At 37.8% G+C, this 21,048-nt stretch overlaps 1 protein-coding gene across 2 annotated transcripts; it reads right to left on the bottom strand.

Moving 5' to 3' along the window:
• Positions 1-897: 897 nt before the first annotated feature.
• LOC114239271 (eukaryotic translation initiation factor 2-alpha kinase) lies at positions 898-21,048 on the bottom strand. Of its 2 annotated transcripts, XM_028169390.2 has the most exons (14): positions 20,540-21,043; positions 19,886-20,151; positions 18,545-18,722; positions 18,121-18,283; positions 17,678-17,803; positions 15,687-15,777; positions 14,272-14,458; positions 12,115-12,357; positions 10,704-10,811; positions 9,531-9,927; positions 7,553-7,769; positions 6,223-6,416; positions 2,939-3,098; positions 898-1,068 (listed from the first exon to the last, which is right to left on the bottom strand). In XM_028169390.2, the coding sequence occupies exons 1-13, from the start codon at positions 20,680-20,682 to the stop codon at positions 2,967-2,969; spliced, it is 2,445 nt and encodes an 814-aa protein (XP_028025191.2). In that variant the 5' UTR covers positions 20,683-21,043; the 3' UTR covers positions 898-1,068; positions 2,939-2,966. The 2 variants fall into 2 exon arrangements, with proteins under 2 accessions (XP_028025191.2, XP_028025193.2); XM_028169392.2 differs by lacking the exon at positions 898-1,068 and having other exon boundaries at positions 1,088-3,098; positions 14,305-14,458; positions 20,540-21,048.

Raw genomic sequence — 21,048 nt, 5'->3', positions numbered from 1 at the left:
TTGTTTGTTGTAGCTCTCTTCTACGGTAAAAAAATTTTCATCCGAAAAAATTATTTCCCGATATTTTTTTCCCGCGTACCGCTTCAACAAAGCGCGGCATCTCTTCAGTCTCAGGTCCATTAGACGAGCATTCAAACGATGTCCTGTTTTTCTTCGATATGCCCGAAGCTCTAAGTCTTCATTTAACACCCTTTTCACCGTGGTTCTGCTTAACCCCATCTGAAGGGCCAACAGTTTCTGCTTACGTTTGAGATTTCTTTGAATTCGCGCCTTCACAGCTTTTATCACTGCTGGAGTCCTAACAGACCGAGGGCGACCACTTCTTGACCTGTCATCTACACTAGAGTCTTCATTGAATCGTTTGATGGTACGATAAACGAATCTTTTGGTTATATTCAAAATTTTCAGTATGTTAAAAATTTGAATTGGCGCGTAACCGCAACGATGCAACGCAATAACTGCAACACGGTCTTCTTTAAGAGTCCACTCCATATTTAAAAATGAGTAAAAATACTAAAAGTATACATTTTTATTTCATGAACAATTCGAAATTCGAATTCAATAAACTTTTTTGTGGCCAGCATTCTAAAAGAAAAGTTTTTACTGTGTGACAATACTTATGACCTGACTAGGTATATTACTAATTTCTATTTGTTTCTTATAAACTATCCATAATCTATTTTAACTATTTAAATCTGTTTTCGTCCTGCGCAACTATTTTTCAGCCATAACCGAATTGGTATTATTTATTGTTATTTATTCTTATATTGTTTATTTAAGGCATTTCATATTTTTCCGTCGACAGCTAAAAAGTAAGACAGCTTAGGTACTTCAAGTTTTACAAATATCTGTGTTGTGTGACTAAGCGTTGTTTACATGCAACAAGCACAGTACTGAGTCGAAATAGGATTTTATTTGTTTTCATATGCGTACATACAACATCTACCCTCTAAATTTCATCTATAATTAATCCAGTGTTCAAGTAACGTCGTTGTGACATACGGACAAACAGGCACGATGAACTCGTAAGGATTAACGGGCCATTTTTTGCGTTTTAGCTCCGAAAGCCTAATAAAAAACATTAATATTTAAAAAAAATATATATTGTACAAAAATATTTACAGAATTAAAAAATACATTTCCAATCATAACATACCTTAAATATGTTATGTCACAGTTGCATACCTATCTATAATATAATATTTATTTAAGCATTTGGTTGACAACCCTACGACAGATACTGATTGTTAGCAGTTATTATCGTTCATGAACAAGAACTTTCGCGGTAGACTCTTTTCAAATCTCTTTGAAAGAAGACATAGGTGCTCGGTAAGCTAAGGAGTGGAGCTCATATCAGAGCAGGATAGTACACGCCAAGTTATTTATTGAATGTGAAAGAGCGCAGAAGTTCTAGCCGGTGGAGACGAGCTCCCCTCCCTAGACAAATTAAGCATTACCAGCCATCAGTATCAGAATCCATTTAGTACTAACTTCCTAAATAAATTACAAATCTACTTCACTATATTCACAACTAGCGACCCGCCCTCGTTTCTCTTCGGAAACTGTAATTTATTATTCATTCCTCCACTATTTAATGGATGTTATTATGCATATAAATCTTCCTCTTCAATCACAAAAAAACCGCATCTAAATCCGTTGCGTAGTTTGAAAGATTTAAGCATACATAGGATTTTTTTTTTATTGCCCTTGTAGGCAGACGAGCATACGGCCCACCTGATGGTGAGTGGTTACCGTCGCCCATAGACTTCAGCAATGCCAGGGACAGAGCCAAGCCGCTGCCTACCGTAGGGATATAGGGACAGAGAAAGCAACTTTGTTTTATACGATGAATGTTGATAATAATTACCAAAAACAGACCGTAAAACCGGAATTCGGACGTACAATGTTCTGTTGAAATCCTTTACGGTTTTCTCACTTTTATAATAATGTATTAAACAAAAAGCAACCTTAATTAGCTCACTTGTTAGTCCTGCTTCAGAACCGACAACTCTAACATTAAATAATTATATAAGAACTTAATTAATATTAAATTAGGCAATTTCCTCATCTACGCAGTTCTTTTACCAGGTTCTCGGAACAGCTTATTAAATTAATATTATTAAATAACTTAAATTCAATTCCCACAAGCCGCTTTCACCGTGAGGATGCAAAAAAATTCCAATCTATAATACTATTTTGTGTAATATTTCCGAATCACGAAATAAATTAATTGGTATACCTATGAATAACCTTTTTGTTTTAATTTCTATTTTCTCAGTGTCCGTTTTAATACGAAGCGTGCTGGTTATCTTGAGATAAATTTTGTCGGCCGGGGGGGGGGGGATGAGCAATTTCAACCGATGCTAGAGAGAGAGAGCGCGCTATATCGTGACGTCAACTCCTTTAGCAGTACTCGCTATGCGAGAAAGGGACCTCTGGATTCCCAAATGACATAAATAATGCTTATTAACTCGGAACTTAAGTAGCCGTTTTAATATTAATTATAATTTAACTTAACCCTATATTAATACAAATGCAAAAAGAAAATAGTATTACAAAATATTTTTAGAACGAAACGTTCTGTTTGGAAATGTTTTACAATAATAATTACATGATTCGACGCTTGAAAGGCAAACGTGACTAAGCGACAATAACTGCTTTGTACATAAATGATAGGCAATAACCATATTCGATGCGCAAAAAAAAAATATATTTCTAGGTCTATTAAAATCATTTCAATCCTACAGCTAGATTCGTTAAAATAAATTTTTTTTCAGGTATTTCAACTTTAAATTAGTCTACTGTAAAGTTCACGCATTGTCGCTTAGTCACGTTTGCCTTTCAAGCGTCGAATTATTATTAATCATAAATAATATCCTACCGCCAGTAAACTACATTAACTGTCATAGTGTATTATATTTAAGTAGCAACGGTGTACCTTTATCTTGGTCAGTTCGTTTCCGGGTTCAGTTTCGCGGCGGTAGCTCGAAGTGGTACTTCTCGTCTGTGGCCTCGAACAGCGGGGCGCGGGCCCGGACTCCGCTGGCGGTCGGCCGCAGCAGCGGGTCCGGGTTCAGCATCAGCTTCAGGACTGCGGTCTGAAGCGGGACAGACGCGGTGGATGTCAAAATATAAATAAAAATGTTAACTCTACCACCGGTTCCAAAAAGAGTCACAGTCCTGAGAAGAACCGGCGAAACAAACTCAGCGGGTTTTTTTTTTGTTTTTTCTCAAATTTTTTTTTTTTTTTTTAATAAGTAAAAATATTTACAATAAACGAAAAAACAAGTCAAAAAATAAAATTAAAAAAATAATAATTATAAATAATGAAAATGAAAAGGCCAAGAGCCAGGAAGTAAAGAGTGACGGTAGCCATCATAAAACACAAGATGTTTGACAGACGAAATGAAAATGAGGTTGGTAAGAGAGTGTTAACTATGAATGTGGAAGGATATAGAGGAAGAGGCAGACCTAAGAAGAAATTGATGGATTGCGTGAAAGACGATATGTGTAAGCGGGGAGTGAGCGAAGAAATGGTATATGATAGAAGAGTATGGAAGGAGAAAACATGTTGTACCGACCGCAGGTGACTGGGAGAATGGCAATATAAAAAAAAAGTGTTTGTTCAGGTTTAAATGTGTAATAACGGTGGTTTATTAACTGTTTAGTATCTGTGAAAGCGCACAAATGTAGGAAAATGAAACAAAGCCTCTGAGCGTAACTTCTCGGGATCCTCCAAAAAGTACACTGAAAAAGTCTCACTAAATGACCACCATTTACCTGGGATTATACAGTCAAACCTGGATAAGCGAGAGTTCAAGGGAGCACAATCTCATTCTCGCTTATAGAGGTTTCTCACTAAACCGAGTTTCTCGCTAATGCTCTCTCTGAATTTTATTTCGCGATTTTCCGGATTGAAACGCATTCACTATTTTAAGTTTATCACTTAATGACAGTACTTTAATTTTCCGTTTTCATATGATGCAGAACAGAACTTTCCTTCGCAATTAACGATTAAAAAAAAGAGTAAGTCTGACATACAGGACGGTACACAGGGACACGTGTCCATTCGAAAAGAATGCGATAAAATAACAACGTTATTTAGTTCCACAAAATAGAATAGGTTCAATATTGACGAGAAAACAATACAAAAACAATGGTAGGAAGTTCCACGAAAGCTAAGAATGAGTCATAAAATAGCAGAATTTGTTTTGTCATTTGTTCCTCCTAAATAATATATTTAAATAAAGCTCGACTGTCGCTTATAGAGGTATAGATAAGTAGCAGTCTCACTTACGGAGGTCCATGAGGGACAAACGACTCTCTCTTACAGAGGTTTCTGTTTCTCGCTAATAGAGGTTTTGGGAGCTTAAAATGACGGGTCCTGGCTATTACTCTCACTTATAGAGTTTTCTCACTTATCCAGTTCTCACTTACCCAGGTTTGACTGTATTTCATCCCATATCATCTCGTCTCATCACATTTCATTTTAGTTTCATTTCATTTCATTTCATAATATTATTTTTCATATAAAAAAGTTTTCATTAAAATTAACATTATTCTTTAATTTTATTATATTTATGTTTAATATTATAATTTTAAGATTAAATATCTTTAATATTATTTGTCTATAGTGTAGCCTTGGTGAAATCTGTCATTATAGAAGTTTAACAGTCTTCGACAATAGAACCATAATAATGTTCAAACTTATAATTTCAATTAATTATAGTCGAATTTAGGCTACTGCGGGACCACTATAGTAGAATTATTTTGGCCGCGCAGTTTGGGTCAAAATGATAGCCCGGCTAGGGCGGTGAGCATGTTGCGCGGGCGCGATAGAAACTTGTTTGTTGTACTTACCTGCAAATTATAGTACATATGTCGAAGAGAAATGTGTTTTTATGCATTCGCTCTCTGAATCTCTTTAGTGACACAATGGCTACTACTTTGTTTTGTACCAAAACGGCAGAATTTATTTAAAATAATATTTGCACGTGTTGTTATCAACAATGCGTTAAATTTTTCACATAAATGAAAATAGATTACTTACAAAGTGTTAATTTCTTCCGTTCTCGTTAATTTGCTGCGGCGCTACGTGGTGTAAGTGTTCGATTAGTGATTTTTATTTTCATTTTTATCACTAACCCACAAAATAACAAAACTAAACACACTATCGATAACGCTTATCGACAACAATAATGCGCATCACTATGCCCGTCCATAAGGCCCGTGAGTGGAAGAGAGAGCGAAATACTCGTTTCACCGCTCCGATTACACGGGTCAACACCAAATTTGAAAGTCGTCGTGGCCTAAAGGATAAGACGTCCGGTGCATTCGTATGTAGCGATGCACCGGTGTTGGAATCCCGCAGGCGGGTACCAATTTTTCTAATGAAATACGTACCTAACAAATGTTCACGATTGACTTCCACGGTGAAGGAATAACGTCGTGTAATAAAAATCAAACCAGCAAAATTATAATTTGCGTAATTACTGGTGGTAGGACCTCTTGTGAGTCCGCACGGGTAGGTACCACCACCCCGCCTATTTCTGCCGTGAAGCAGTAATGCGTTTCGGTTTGAAGGGTGGGGCAGCCGTTGTGAGTATTCTGAGTGAGTCCTTAGAACTTATATCTCAAGGTGTGTGGCGCATTTACGTTGTAGAAGTTTATGGGCTCCAGTGACCACTTCACATCAGGTGGGCTGTGAGCTCGTCCACACACTTAAGCAATAAATAAATAAATAAATTGACTTTTATTTGCTAAGCATAAAAATTCGATATTTTAGATCGTATCTAGACAAAAAAAAATACATGGCATGAAACAGTTTGCTTCTAAACTTTAATAAATTAACCACATATGAAACAAAATGCATCAGCATCGTATTTACACTTTCGTGACATTTTAAGTTTTTTTCTGGGCTTGTACAAAACACCTGATCGTTGTTTATGACTCGAATGCCATCTAGTGGCACTGTGTAAACGTAAGCACCCCACTCTCGTAGTGCGGTTTTTTTGAAAGTATTAAAATGAATTAAAATTTATAAAAAAAATTGAAAAATGTATATTATTACTATAACTATCACAAAAGCAAACTTTTTACAAAAAAAAGGTATTCAATTTTTGTTTTTGTGAATAACTAACCGGAAAACCCTAGTGTATGTATGACCCAAACTGCACGGACAAAATAATTCTAAATACTATAGTAATAATCAATATTCCTCACCTCATTGGGGTATTTATCCTCGAAGCTGTCCGGGTAGACTTGGTCCCGGACCCTGGTGAGGCAGGCGGCGCGCTCCGCCTCCGTACCGAAGGGCTGCAGCAACTCGAGCAGGATGAGGCCGAGCGAGTATATGTCCACCTTGTAGCTGTACGGGCGCCGCTGCAGCTGCTCCGGCGACATGTACACTTCCGTGCCTGACGCGGACGAGAACATGTTTTTTTTATGACGTGACAACGTCTTATAATTCAATGGAGCCGGCTGCACGCACGAAAAAACATGACTCATGCGGCGTTACTTCGCTCTGTGGCGTTCCATTAAAGGCTTGAAGTGCAAGCGAGAGCGCGCAACGAGCGACAAAGAGGCACAATCGGCCTCCGCGTTCGGCAGCGTTCGACATCTGTCTCTCTCCTACTTGAGTGAGCGATGCATCCGCGTGGACAGCTGCTATACAATAATACATTTACATATTTTCGTCAAGTATGAAGTTCACTGAAAAGTGAAAGTGGTGTCAATTGTTTATAGTAACGATAATTGCATTAATTGAAAAATGAAACCATTCCATCAGTATTTTCTTATGACGTTGTCTCGTTCAACTATCGTCAGTAAACCGACTTTAAATACCATACACCAATTAGGTTAAGTCGGCTAGTGTTGCAAATTAAAAAAAATCGTTACAACGGCTGCCCTACCCTTCAAGCCGAAACGCATTACTGCTTCACGGCAGAAATAGACGGGTGGTGGTACCTACCCGTGCGGACTCACAAGAGGTCCTACCACCGGTATATACTTATATTTATATTAATAATCGTTGCACGTCAGAATAGTTTTGCGGGGATATTATTTTAATATAGTACATACTATGAAGCTGAATATTAGGAACGAACAAGCGAAGTCTTTTTTTTAATTGCCCCTTTAAGTAGACGAGCACACTGCCCACCAGACGGTGAGTAATTACCGTCGCCCATGGACATCAGCAATGGTATAGGCAGAGCAAACCTGCTGTTTACCTATATATATTTATAAGGTGATTTAGTCCGATGAGTATTATAGTTTTATAGTGTAAGTTGATGTACAAAATAATATGTGCGTATTGTGTTGCTTTTGTTTTTTTGTAACTTAAATTTCTAAATTTCTCTTCTCTGTTCACTTTCTACCTATATGTGATTTTGATTGTGGAAACACATTCGGTTATTGTTTTAGCTATTTTTTTAAATATTATATTGTTTATTTTCCAAATATATATATTTATTTATATTTATTTATTTAGCAAGTGTTTACCAGTGCCTATAGACATGTACAAGGCAACATAGACACATATGGGCTTGCTCACCGACTCTGTGCGTGAGCTGCGGGTGCGCGCGCGGCGTGCGGGCGGCGCCGCAGAGTGCGGGCGCGTCGTGCATGTAAGCGACGAGCCCGAAGTCCGCCACCTTGACCTGGCCGTTGGGCGCGAACATGATGTTGCTGGGCTTGAGGTCGCGGTGGATCAGCCCCTCAAGGTGGACGTACTCGACCGCAGACACGATCTGACCGAATATCACTTTCGCCTGGAAACAATATGTTTTTTTTATTGCTTAGATGAGTGGACGAGCACACAGCCCACCTGGTGTTAAGTTGTTACTGGAGCCCATAGACATCTACGACGTAAATGCGTCACCCACCTTGAGATAAGTTCTAAGGTCGCAAATATAGTTACAACGGCTGCCCCACCCTTCAAACCGAAACGCATTACTGCTTCACGGCTGAAATAGGCAGGGAGGTGGTACGGTACATACCCGTGCGGACTCACAAGTGGTCCTACTACCAGTAATTACGCAAATTATAATTTAGCGGGTTTAATTTTTATTACACGATGTTATTCCTTCACCGTGGAAGTGAATCGTGAACATTTGTGAAGTACGTATTTCATTAGAAAAATTGGTACCCGCCTGCGGGATTCAACACCGGTGCATCGCTAGATATGAATGCACCGGACGTCTTATCCTTTAGGCCACGACGACTTCTCATAATATTATCACAATATTATGAGAATCTCTCTAGGGGTGGGATGGAAATCTCTCTAGGGATGGGATGGAAATCTCTCTAGGGATGGGATGGAAATCTCTCTAGGGATGAGATGGGAACTCTTTAGATAGACATTGTATAAAATTTATGTAGTGTTAGTAAAGAAATAAAAGGTTTACTAGAGATGCGTGCTTTACGCTTGATTTCTCGACATCAGAGCCATATGTTGACATCTTATACTTGCAAAAAACACTCTTATATAATATGAATGTGTGTATTTTTTCTTTTTCTTGAACTGTAATCCCAAGTTTAATTTTTTGAATGAATTATTAAAATAAATAATAGTTTAAAAAACTATTTTAATAAATTTGAATTACAAATAGTGTATTTTCAATTTTTTTGTTGGATTTTCTATAAAAGCGTATTTTGTTAGTTTTTTTAAACTATTATTTATTTTTCCTTTTTTAGTTGAATTTCAATAAATTTTTTTTAATATTAAATTGTCATCGGTCCTTAATAAGTATACCCAATTTCGAGTTAATCCGACGTTTTCGAAGGGGGTCACAAAATCATGTTCAAAGATTCAGTTACAAACATACATACGTCTGAAGCTAATGAAAGCGTATTAATAAACGAATGTATAAGCCGCGTCAATAAAGAAACGAATCGAAAATGGCGGCGGCGATCATGCGCTCTCACTCTAAACTATTGCTGTCTTTAGTCGCACACGGCGCGTACTGCACACAAAAAATATATCAGTTCTGACTTTGTTCTCAGACGCGCTCTGTTTTCTCTCAAATTCTGTTGTTATTTATTGAATTTGTTCGTTATTTCGTGGTTATTTTGTTATTTATTTTACACCTTCCCCTCTGCCAGGGCACCAAAGTAAAGTAAAGTACATTCTCATTTGTTTTTTTTTTATTGCCTAGATGAGTGGACCAGCTCGCAGCCCACCTGGTTGTTAAGTGGTTACTGGAGCCTATAGATATCTATGACGTAAATGCGCCACCAACCTTGAGATATAAGCTCTACGGTCTCAAGTATAGTTACAACGGCTGCCCCGCCCTTCAAACCGAAACGCATTACTGCTTCACCGCAGAAATAGGCGGGGCGGTGGTACCCACCCGTACGGACTCACAAGAGGTTCTACCACCAGTAATTACGCAAATTAATTTTGCGGTTATATTTTCTTTCTATCTTTCTTTTTATTTGACCCTACCATCTGTCAGTGCAGGTACATAGACGCCATTTTGGATTCGTTTCTTTATTGGCGCGGCTATAACGAACGCTCGTGGCGGACGCACCCGCTGGTATCGGTCGGGGCAGTCGCGGTTGTTCCGCAGCCAGTCGTAGAGGCTGTTCGGGTCGCAGAGCTGCATCTGTATGTAGAGCTCCAGCCGCAGCCCGCAGTCCGTCTGCTCTGTCGATGACGTCACGTCACCTTGCGACTTCCGCATCGACGAAGTCAAGTCGTCCTTCGACTCGCGTTTGGACGAGGCTCTCGTCTTGTCGGTGGAGTCGTTACGCTCAGGCGCGGGCCCGGTGGCACCGTCCGGTGGGGCTTCGCCCTCGGAGCGCGCGAACACAACGAAGGAGCTGTTGTCGCTGGCGGTACTTTTGAGCTCGACGGACGCGTCCTTAGGGCTGAGCGTGTTGCACGTCGTACTTATTGAGTTCGCCTCGCAATCGGACGACCTGCGGCTGATCGAATTAAAATATTGATATTAGTTACAATAATATATAAATTCTAACACACAATAGGTACTCGTTAATTAAAATAATCAAATTCTTCTTCATCCAAAATCTGTCAATATATATATTTTTAATTATATTATTAGTGAGCATGAATAATAAGCAATATTATATGAAAAAAAAAGACATATTTGGTCACAAATTTGGACATAAAATTTATGTGTAATCATATATGATATTGTTATGCCAATAAAAGTAACACCATCTGTCGTTAAATAGTTAGAAACTGACATCATAACTGTGGGAACATTTCTTGAATCATCATTCTCCTGCCCTTCTCCCAGTCAACTGGGGTCTGTGCAACATGTTTTCTCCTTCCATACTTCTCTATCATATACCATTTCTTCGCTCACTCCCCTCTAACACATATCGTCTTTCACGCAATCCATTCATTTCTTCTTAGGTCTACCTCTTCCTCTATATTCTTCCACATTCATAGTTAACACTCTCAAACCAACCTCATTTTCATTTCGTCTCATCACATGTCCATACCATCCCAAACGCGCACTTCTCAGCCTCTCTGTCACGGGTACCACTTTCAGACTTCCTCTAACATATTCATTCCGTATTCTGTCCATTCTCGTTACTCCACACATCCATCGCAACATTCTCATCTCTGCTGCATGCAATCGCCTTTCATCCGCTATTTTAGTGGTCCATTTCTTGAGAATTTCTTGAATGTTCTAGAATATTATAGACAGTCGATATGTGCGCACAATGCTCACCTGGCGAGGCAGGGCTGCACCCAGGCGTTGAAGTATCGCACAATGTGCGGGTGCTCGAGGTTGGCGAGCGCGCGCGCCTCCCGCAGCACGCGCTCGTGCCGCTCCTTCCTGCGCACCGAGCGGCCTTAGTGCGGGCGCACACTGTACGACCTAACCAAACGCCACTACAGCTCCGCGATAGAAACAGGCGGGGTGGTGGTACCTACCCGTGCCAACTAACATTATGCCCTATCAGTAAAAATTCAATATTATTTTTTTGCTTACATGGGTGGACGATCTCACAGCCCACCTGGTGTTAAGTAGTCACTGGAGACCATAGAAATCTTCAACGTAAATGCGCCACCCACTTTAATATATAAATTCTAAGGTCTCAGTATAGTTACAACGGCTGCCCCACCCTTCAAACCGAAACGCATTACTACTTCTCGGCAGAAATAGGCAGGGTGGTGGTGCCTGCCCGTGCAGACTCGTAAGACGTCCTACCACCAGTAAAAATCCTGAATAAATTTCATTTACCAATTAAATTGAAGACTGAAGACTGGACTTAACGAGCACGATTATAATTTTCTTATAAAAAATCGGACATAGTAGCGTTCCATCGGACGGTAAGTAAGGTCGCTGACAAATATCAACCATACCAGAGACGCAAGAAGCCGCGGCTTGCACAGTTAAGGTCGGGATCCATACCACCAGGAGCCACTGCGTTCATCCGCAGTGGGTTTCCAGAGGTCTTTTTTGCCATGTACCTACCATCCGTCTTTGGAATGAGCTCCCCTACACGGTGTTTCCCTAACGCTATCTTGTGGAAAGTACTTAATGGTAGGCAGCGGCTTGACTCTGTCCATGGCATTGCTGAAGTTCATAGGCGACGGTAACCGCTCACCATTAGGTGGGTCGTATGCTCGTCTGCCTACAAAGGGCAATAAATATATATATATTAAATTGCGACTAGCGACACGGCAATTGCATGCAGCAGAGATGCGAATGTTGCGATGGATGTGTGGGGTAACGAAAATGGATAGAATACGGAATGAATATGTTAGAGGAAGTCTGAAAGTGGCACCTGTGACAGAGAAGCTGAAAAGTGCGCGTTTGGGATGGTATGGATATGTGACGAGACGAAATTAAAATGAGGTTGGTAAGAGAGTATTAACTATGAATGCGGAAGGATATAGAGGAAGAGGTAGACCTAAGAAGAAATTGATGGATTGCGTGAAAGACGATATGTGTAAGAAGAGAGTGAGCGAAGAAATGGTATATGATAGAAGAGTATGGAAGGAGAAAATATGTTGCGCCGTGACTGGGAGAAGGGCAGGAGAGTATTGATTGTACGTAAGCGACGTAGATGTTTTGTTATGCAATGCGGTGCGGTCCGGCCTCATGTGCTCCAGGCCCCAGACAGCAGACTCACTTCCTCGGCAGAGTGATCCTCTTGACGGCATACGAACAGTTGTCGATGTTGTTCCTCGCCTCGAAGACGACCCCGAAGCCGCCCCTCCCCAGGCGCCTCACGGTCGTGAAGTCCTTCTCATATCGTCCGGGATACTCGGGGTTCGATGGTCTTTTCGCTTCGAGCTCCTTCTCCGATGGTATGTCCTCGTTGAAGACTACATTGACCGTAGTTTGCGGGACGTTCGTTATCATAACTCGGATCCTGTAGAAAATTTACATCCTGCCAATTGTATCTATAAAAAACCACGTGTCGCGTAGATAGTGGAATCTTAATCTAATATATAAAATTCTCGTGTCACGGGGTGCGTGATTGAACTCATCCGAAGCGGCTCGACCGATTTTCGTGAATCTTAGCGAGCATATCGGCCAGGGTGGAGAATCGTACAACATACATTCTTTATTCTTTATTGTACACACAGTTAATATTACAATAATTGCGTAAGATATAAAAAAAAAAAAAAAAAAAAAAAAACATATACTTACAACATATACTTTTCTTCCCCCTAAATGTTAAGGGTCCACCCCTAATTTTTTTTATTTTTTATTTGTTTTATAGACTTTTTTTTTGTTTTTTTTTTATGATATAGCATACAAAAATACATATAACCCTAAATTTTCACCCCTCTACGATCAACCCTTATTTTTTATTTGTTAATAATATATTTAATTTTTATTTCATTAATTAATTTTTATTAATTTTTATTTAATAATTAATTTAATATTATTATTTTTTTGCTAGAATTTTGTTTTTATTTTGTTATGACAGAATAAAAAAAATCATATTACTCTGAATTTTTCACCCTTTTACGATCAACCCCTATTTTTTATTTGTTAATTATAAACTTTAACTTTTTTGGCAAGATTTTCATTTTAATTTTTATTTTGTCATAAATTAAAATAAAAAATCTGATTTTACTCTGTTTGTGTCAAATACATGGTAGTGTGTGTAATGTTTTTTTATTGATTTAATGTATAATTAATGCATAATAAAAAAAATTATTAGCATTATTTATACTCCTTTACTGTATTATCTATAAGTGTGAGAAATTTCATAAGCCTCCGTCCGCGCAATTTTCGTAAAAAGGGATACAAAGTTTTTGCTTCACGCTTTAATATATAGATAACGCTTTCGATTATAAATATATCCCCGCACACTTATAGTAGATACTTATTTTTATTGAACTAAACAAATGTTTCCTAGAAATAGCATACATGGCAAAACAACCTTTGCCGGGTCAGCTAGTAAATAAATAAATAAAACATTGCTATAGTTGGTTCGCAGTTTAACCCCCCTACCTCATCCGGGTTCTGACCTCGGAGGGGATCGGACGCTTGGGCGAAGAGTACAGGGGATTCTTTTAGTGGGTAAGGCCCTAAAATTCCTTGGGCCCGTGGTCGGCTCCCAACACCTTGCAGATCGTCAAGTCCCAGATACCCCGCGTTCCCCCTAGGCGCGGGGACAGAGTAAATTAGCAAATAATTATTATTAAATGCGTTATAGGTTTCGTTGTTAAAACGTCTCCATCTTTGAGGACATCGTAGTCTCAATCGCATCCTCCAAACTGGAATACATTACTGTCGCAGAAATAAGTAGAATCGTGGTACCAATCCGTGCGGATTTGCAATGCGCACCGTGTTACCAACAGTGACACTAATTCCACGTTTTTTTCACTCGCTACATTCCTCGATTGTGGAAACCATTCTTGAACGTATTAGATACGTATTCATCGCTACTTCTTGAATCTTCATGAATCATTAATGAATGAATACCTTCATGAATCGCTACCTACCTGCCTTTTTTTCCTTGAGAGGCTATATCAGCGTCGCCTTAACTAGTAGGTGAGCTCACGGGGCTCAAACCTGACGACGTTGCTAACACGAACCCTAGCAAGAGCCGTGCTTCGCAGAATCTACCACCGGATCGGAAACGCGACCCACTGAGAAGATCCGGCGAGAAACTCAGTGGGCTGTGTCTGAGGGCTAATTTATTCGTCGAGCCCTTCGTCGCAAGCGACGGGTTCGACGAGAACGACCACTAGGCACCCCATAAAACGTCTTCAGGTATTAAAGTCGTGTATACACGTTAAAATTGACGTAACCTAAATATAAAACGTACCTCGCATAGAAAGGGAATATTAACAAGACTAACGCCAAAGCCAGCGTGAAGCACGTGAGGATGTCGAATAACCACGACCGCACCTTCTTCACCTTGTCGCTGACCTCGGTGGCGTTGGAGTCCTCCGCCTCGTGGAACGGAATGTACGTAGACTTGTCCGATAAAGGCAGGTACACGTTCTCTTTATCTGAAAAGAAAAAAAAAATCGGTTGTCTGTAAAGTCGGTTTACTGACGATAGTTGAACGTGACCAGGGTTAAGAAAATACTGCTGGAATGGTTTCATTTTTCAATTATTGCAATTATCGTTACTATAAACAATTGACACCACTTTCACTTTTCACTGAACTTCATACTTGACGAAAACATGTAAATGTATTATTGTATAGCAGCTGTCCACGCGGATGCATCGCTCACTCAAGTAGGAGAGAGACAGATGTCGAACGCTGCCGAACGCGGAGGCCGATTATGCCTCTTTGTCGCTCGTTGCGCGCTCTCGCTTGCACTTTAAGCCTTAAATGTAACGCCGCAGAGCGAGGTAACGCCGCATAAGTCATGTTTTTTCGTGCGTGCAGCAGGCTCCATCGAATTATAAGACGTTGTCACGTCAAAAAAATATTGCTTAAATGGGTAGAGGCTCACGGCCGTCGTTCTGGAGACTCCAGAACAACGCCAACATAGACCGAGACGTAACAAATCGAATAAACGCCGGTTGGGTGAAACGGCTATCTGCAACAGCACGCGATCTGTTAGAATTGAAACTTGAACTTCTTTTTAAAAAACACTTTTAATACTCCCCTCCACTAAGTTTATGTTATTTATAGGGAAAATTCGGTATACGTCCCACCCCGATAAAATTCTGACCCGAACTGCTTTAAAAAGCTAGCTAAAAATCATCATCGGGAATAAATGCTTTTTTTTTCCTACCTAAGCTGATAAGCCTTGAGAGGCTATATCAGCGTCACCTTAACTAGTAGGTAAGCTCACGGGGCTCGAACGTGATGACAATAAAAGCTGATGTTGATGTTTGGTACGCATTATTATATGCTATGTAGGGATATAACAGATCGTAGAATGCCCCTTCAGCTCAAGGGAAAATTTACAAAACGATCATTAGACCTGTCGTGATGAATGTTGGGCGACGAAAGTAAAGCATGAAAGAGGAGTGCATGCGGCAGAGATGCGAATGTTGAAATGGACGCGTGGAGTAACAAGAATGGACAAGATAAAGAATGAGTATTTCAGAGGAAGTGTGAAAGTAGCCCCGGTAAGCAACAAATTAAATAGCGGACTTATTACTATTAAGGGACTTATTACTTACTATTAAAAGCGGCACACTTATTGTTTCGTTTCATTTCATTTCGTTTCGTCGAGTTCTAAAGAAGTTTCACTTCAATAAAAAAAATTCAATACTCACCGAGAATGATGAAACGCTTCCTCGATTGATATGGCACCACCATCAAGCTCCGGTCCTTTTGAGAGTGATCAAATTCATCCAAAATATACAACTAAAAATAAGGTAGGAAAAATTTTATTTCAGTAATTTAGACACTTTACTTTAGCTCACAATTGGTTTTATTTTAGTTAACGTAAATTTTTGTACAATTTCTACAGTTCTGTTTAGTTCTACAATCTAAACTAGTTTAGGTCAGGATCGACGTTCCGGTGGTGATGTCTATGGGCTGCAGAAATCGTTTAAAACTAAATAAGACGCAGGTTCGTTCACAAAAATATAGATTAATAAAAATAGTTTAGTAAATAAAACTTATAATACTTATCAATGAGAAACAATCAAATTAATCATTGATATTATATGATGTAAGAAACAACATTTTTATTTTATTTCATAATAGGTTGGAGAAAAAGTCTTTTCGCGTTATAGTATGTATGAGCTTGTAATAAAATCTCTTTGGCTATACTATTTGTATCTGGCTGGTTTTAGTATCATTAAAAGTTTAAATTGTAAAGAAGATAATTCCAAATTCAAATTAGAAAAATGTGTGATTTTTATTTATTTTTTGTACTGACAAGATGAGTGAATCTAATGAAGAAATTCGATAAATTTTAAAATTTTACTACAAAAAATGTAAAAATGCAACGTAAGCCGCGCAAAAAATTTGTGATTTTTATGGACCTAATGCAGTGTCTGTGATAGTAGCACAAATTTGCCTTAAGCGTTTTCAATCTGGAAATTTTGATGTCAAAGACGCACGTCGCTCTGGTCGCCCTATCTATACTAATATTATAAAGAGGAAAGATTTGTTTGTTTGTTTGTTTCGAATAGGCTCCGAAACTACTGGACCGATTTGAAAAATTCTTTTTCCATTAGAAGCCGACATTGTCCCTGATGAACATAGGCTACTTTTTTTTATTTATTTTTTATTTTTATTTTTTTGGTTTCATGTGTGTTTTAATGTTTCCGAAGCGAAGCGAGGGCGGGTCGCTAGTTACGGATAAAATGGATGCCATTTTTGAAAAAGTGGAGCAAGATCGGCATATCAGTAATTACGACGTAGCTGAAGAACTGGGAATTGACCACAAAACAGTTTGGGCGCATTTGAAAAAAACTTCTATAACAAAAAAGTTCGATATTTGGGTACCTCACGAACACACTGAAAGAAATCTAATGAACCCTGTTTGTGATTCTTTATTACGACGTAATGAAACCGAACCATTTTTGAAGAAGCTGATAACTGGTGATGAAAAGTGGATCACGTACGACAAGAAAGTGCGAAAAAGGTCGTGGTCAAAAGCCGGTCAGGCTTCAGACTGTGGCGAAACCCGGGTTAGCTCGCAACAAGGTGATGCTGTGTGTGGGGTGGGATTGGAAGGGCATTATTCATTATGAGCTGTTACCACCAGGCAGGACCATGATTCTGAACTCTACTACGAACAACTGACGAGATTAAAGCGAGAAGCTGAGAGAAAGCGGCCGGAATTAATCAACAGAAGGGGCGTGGTTTTTTATCAAAATAACGCTAGACCTCACATATCTTTAGCCACTCAGCAAAAATTAGCTTGGCTGGGAGGTGTCAATGCATGTGTCGTATAGTCCTGACCTTGCACCTTCAGATTTCCACCTGTTTCGGTCTCTTCGGAATTCTTTAGGCAGTGTCAGGTTAACATCACGAGAGGACTGCCAAAACCAATTGTCGCGGTATTTTGATCAGAAGCCCCAAAATTTATATAGTAATGGGATCATGTCCCTACCTACAACATAGCAAAAAGTTATCGAACAAAATGGTACCTACATACTTTAGTTAAATGTAAATAAACTATATTAAAAAAGTTGTAAATTTTCTTAAAAAATGCGAAGAAACTCATTCCCCAACCTTTTACATTGCCTACATTTTGATGTTTCAATATTTTTTTAAAATATTAGTTTTGAGCTTACAAATACTACTTCACCTGTTCTTGATGATCACCCACGTAGAGCATTTGTCCCATAATATTGCTAGAGCGAGAATCCTGCCACAGGCTATTTCGCAGGTTACCGTCGTAAAGTTCCCATACATCCGTTATTGGCGCGTCTAACTATTTATTAAAAAAGTTTTTAATTAATTCCTTTAACCTCTCCAATAGCTTTTTTATATTTATCAAAAGGATAGGTCTCTAATCGTAGACATACAATTTAAAGCTAGAGAAACTAATTTATGAAGCTTACATCAACAAAATTATAAGACAGTACTGCTTTATGTACATATATATGTATCAAACCTCTGTATTAATCGATCAAACCCTTCTAATAAACGATAAATGTCAGCAACAGAACAGCTTCAATTCACAAAGCTATAATAAAGCTTACTAGATGTACTAAAAAAATCGGAGTATACAAAATGTGATTGACTTACTTTATGTTCCCACAGCGGCTTATTTAGATCTCCGCTTAAGACAGTAACCAGCTGGTTATGCATTGATACGTGCATATTCACTGGGGATTCGGTTACAATCCTATCCCCAATACACTCTCCACGGCTTATCTGCAATTCATGTGCGGCAGTGCTAAAATTCCATCTGAAATTGCATTAAAATTATTTATTTGGTTTTTGTATTTATGTTGTGATTTTGTAGTCTATATTAATATTGATGAGATAATGCCTTCGGCCATAGCTGGCAGACTAAATAGATTATAGTAAGTAGCACCTTGGCTTTATTCTTGGTCTTATTAATGTGCATGAGTGATGATGACCAAAAGAACATAGAATAATTGTCACTTCATTAAAAAAAAAGTAAAAGGATAAATCATTTCTTATACTATCATTATGTTTGGCTTACTTCTCAATGCCTGTTCTAGGGTCTAGGCCTCTGATAGCAGTGGCTTGCCGAGTCAGTACCAGTACATCTCCTCCCGTCTCTGTTGTTTGCTGTTCATTGTTGCATCCATTAGAGTTACATTTGTATATAATACGACCTGTTTTTGTGTCTATGCCTATCCGTAGTATGTCATGTCCGCCTGAAATTAATATTAAAATAATTATTTTACAGGCCCAGAATGAAACGTGATGTTAACAAAAAATATTTCACAAATAATTAGAATTTATGAAAATCACTTTGAATTATGACAAGTTTGTAAATTGAATATACAACTTGTGTTTTTATTATTTAATTAATTGAGTTAATACACTTAAACATAACAGCACATGCCTAAGTATATAACTACATACAAATAATTATATAAACATGTAGTGTATTAGTGACGGTACTTATTCTTTCTTTCTTCTTTTCTTCTTTTAATAAAAGGAGTGTTAAGTGTTAGAGTATTACTTTAACAAACTTCACGAAACTGATATGTTACTTAGCATATGTGTTTTACAAATAAGTGAATAAGGAAACTCACCAATACACTTTTAATTCATATTAATATTTTAATTTCATTTACAATTATCACTGCCTGAACATTTTCATTTCACGATTCTCCTTGAATTGTGACTGCCATTTCTATTGTATAATAACTTACAAGAATAACTCACTACTACTTTGTGACAGGCATATGATGGCTGTAGCTGCCTTTGTTGCATATATTAGTAAATAGTAGAAATTTTACAAAAATTAAATCAGAAAGAAATGAAATGAAGAAAGAAAGAAAGAAAGAAATCATTTATTCGCCAAGCATATTAAAAATGAGTTATTACATAAGTTAAAAGCAGCGTGTATGCTTTGTCATTATTTGACATGTGAATTTTAGTGCAGTGCAAGATATTATAATATTATATAAATTACCATTCATTCATCCATAATTCAACTAATAATTAAAAATTCCATTTATTTTCAATGTTGTCCCTAAGAAAATCATTTATGGGATAATAATTTCCACTAATAAGATTATCTTTTAGTTTTTTCTTAACATGAAAATCGTCTAATTCTCTTAATTTCTTTGGTAGTTTATGAAATATCCTAACACTCATACCTATTATACTATTATTCTTTTTAATTTTTAGAATTTTAAGCATTTTTAAGTTCTCAACAAATAACATATAAAATAAAGGTCTACTGAATTAATAAACAATTAGGGAAGATTTGCATAAACTCAAACAAAATAACAATCATGTTTCCTATAAACTGAAGATTTAAATAGTTATTCTACAGAAATTGAACAAAAAATATTTTTGTACTTACCAGCAGTGATGAGATTGTTAGACTCGGTAAATGATTCAGACAATAGTTGATGTATATTGAACGGTAAACGTTTGATCTTTGATCCATGTACAGTGTACAAGCTGCCTCTTAGTGAAGGCACTAATTTCACTCTATTTTCACCACTAAACTCACTGCTAGCCAAGTTTGAGGACAGCAATGGTGGAGTCTCAACAACCCAAGCTTTGGTGCCATTTTCCAGATTAAATGCAGTAAGGCGACCATCCAAAGTGCTCACCATTACATAACTAGAAAGACGTTAGTTCATAATTGGTAATTTATTCTTGTTTCTCTAATCAACAAGCTGCTACATATTTTTTACAGCAAGAAGTTTCAATAAGCCTATTCCAATGTATTGAATAGTGACAAAAAAAATTGAAGGTCTACTATTTTATATGACAACATTTGCCAAATTAATATTGTAACCTTTTTCATAGTTTTATACAATTAATATAAAGATAATTTCTCAGTAGTAACAATATTATTGTAACTGGTTTGCTCGTTCATTCGTTTTTTTCTTATATGAAATAACTGAAACCTGTTAATTATTTTTGTAAACAAATGCTGGATTCAGTTTGGTTTGTAAATTCAAATGGATGTGTGGATTATGGTAATAGGTTTTTTATGGAAACTAACTTGTTTAAGCTTGATCCCTTAGTCTTCGAAAGATTGCAGTGCGGTAGCTGTAGTGGAACATCCTCTGCTTGAAGATAACAAACAAGGTACGATAACGCAAAAATAGTAGTCAAAATCTTCATCAAACCGAATTGGTCCAACATTTTATTATTGCGAAATTCAATGCGGACATGTCAAAAAGAACTGGTAATTTGATAATATTATGAAAACTTTTAAATTGTTGCGAATTTACGAAATTCACAAAACTATTCAATCGCATAGAACTGACCAAAGCTTTCAATTTGTTATGTGTCAAATGGTACGTAACTGTCAAGCAAGTACGTACACGTATTGACCAGTGCTGCCCAATATTTATTTTACTTTTTGTACCGTCAAAATAGTATTTATAAAAATAATACAAGATAATCGAGTCAATTAAAGTTTTATACAGGGTGTCCGGAACATTGACGCCCATAAAAAAAAATTTAGGTCTCTCGTGTTGTGAGGTATCCGAATCACCCCCATGTATG

This window comes from Bombyx mandarina, chromosome 07, assembly GCF_030267445.1.
Source record: "Bombyx mandarina strain Sakado chromosome 07, ASM3026744v2".
NCBI lineage: Eukaryota > Metazoa > Arthropoda > Insecta > Lepidoptera > Bombycidae > Bombyx > Bombyx mandarina.
The sequence above is the reverse complement of the archived record's forward strand: the minus strand, read 5'-3'. Positions and strand labels throughout refer to the sequence as shown.

What these genes read in the sequence shown, in the direction of transcription:
- LOC114239271 (XM_028169390.2), bottom strand. Translation starts at nt 20,682, where the DNA reads ATGTTGGACCAATTCGGTTTGATGAAGATTTTGACTACTATTTTTGCG. An exon ending in AGCCGCTGTGGGAACATAAA is followed by an intron (nt 17,804 to 18,120) that starts GTAAGTCAATCA and finishes TTTAATAAATAG; the next exon opens with TTAGACGCGCCAATAACGGA. An exon ending in GTGCAGCCCTGCCTCGCCAG is followed by an intron (nt 9,928 to 10,703) that starts GTGAGCATTGTG and finishes TAATTCGATCAG; the next exon opens with CCGCAGGTCGTCCGATTGCG.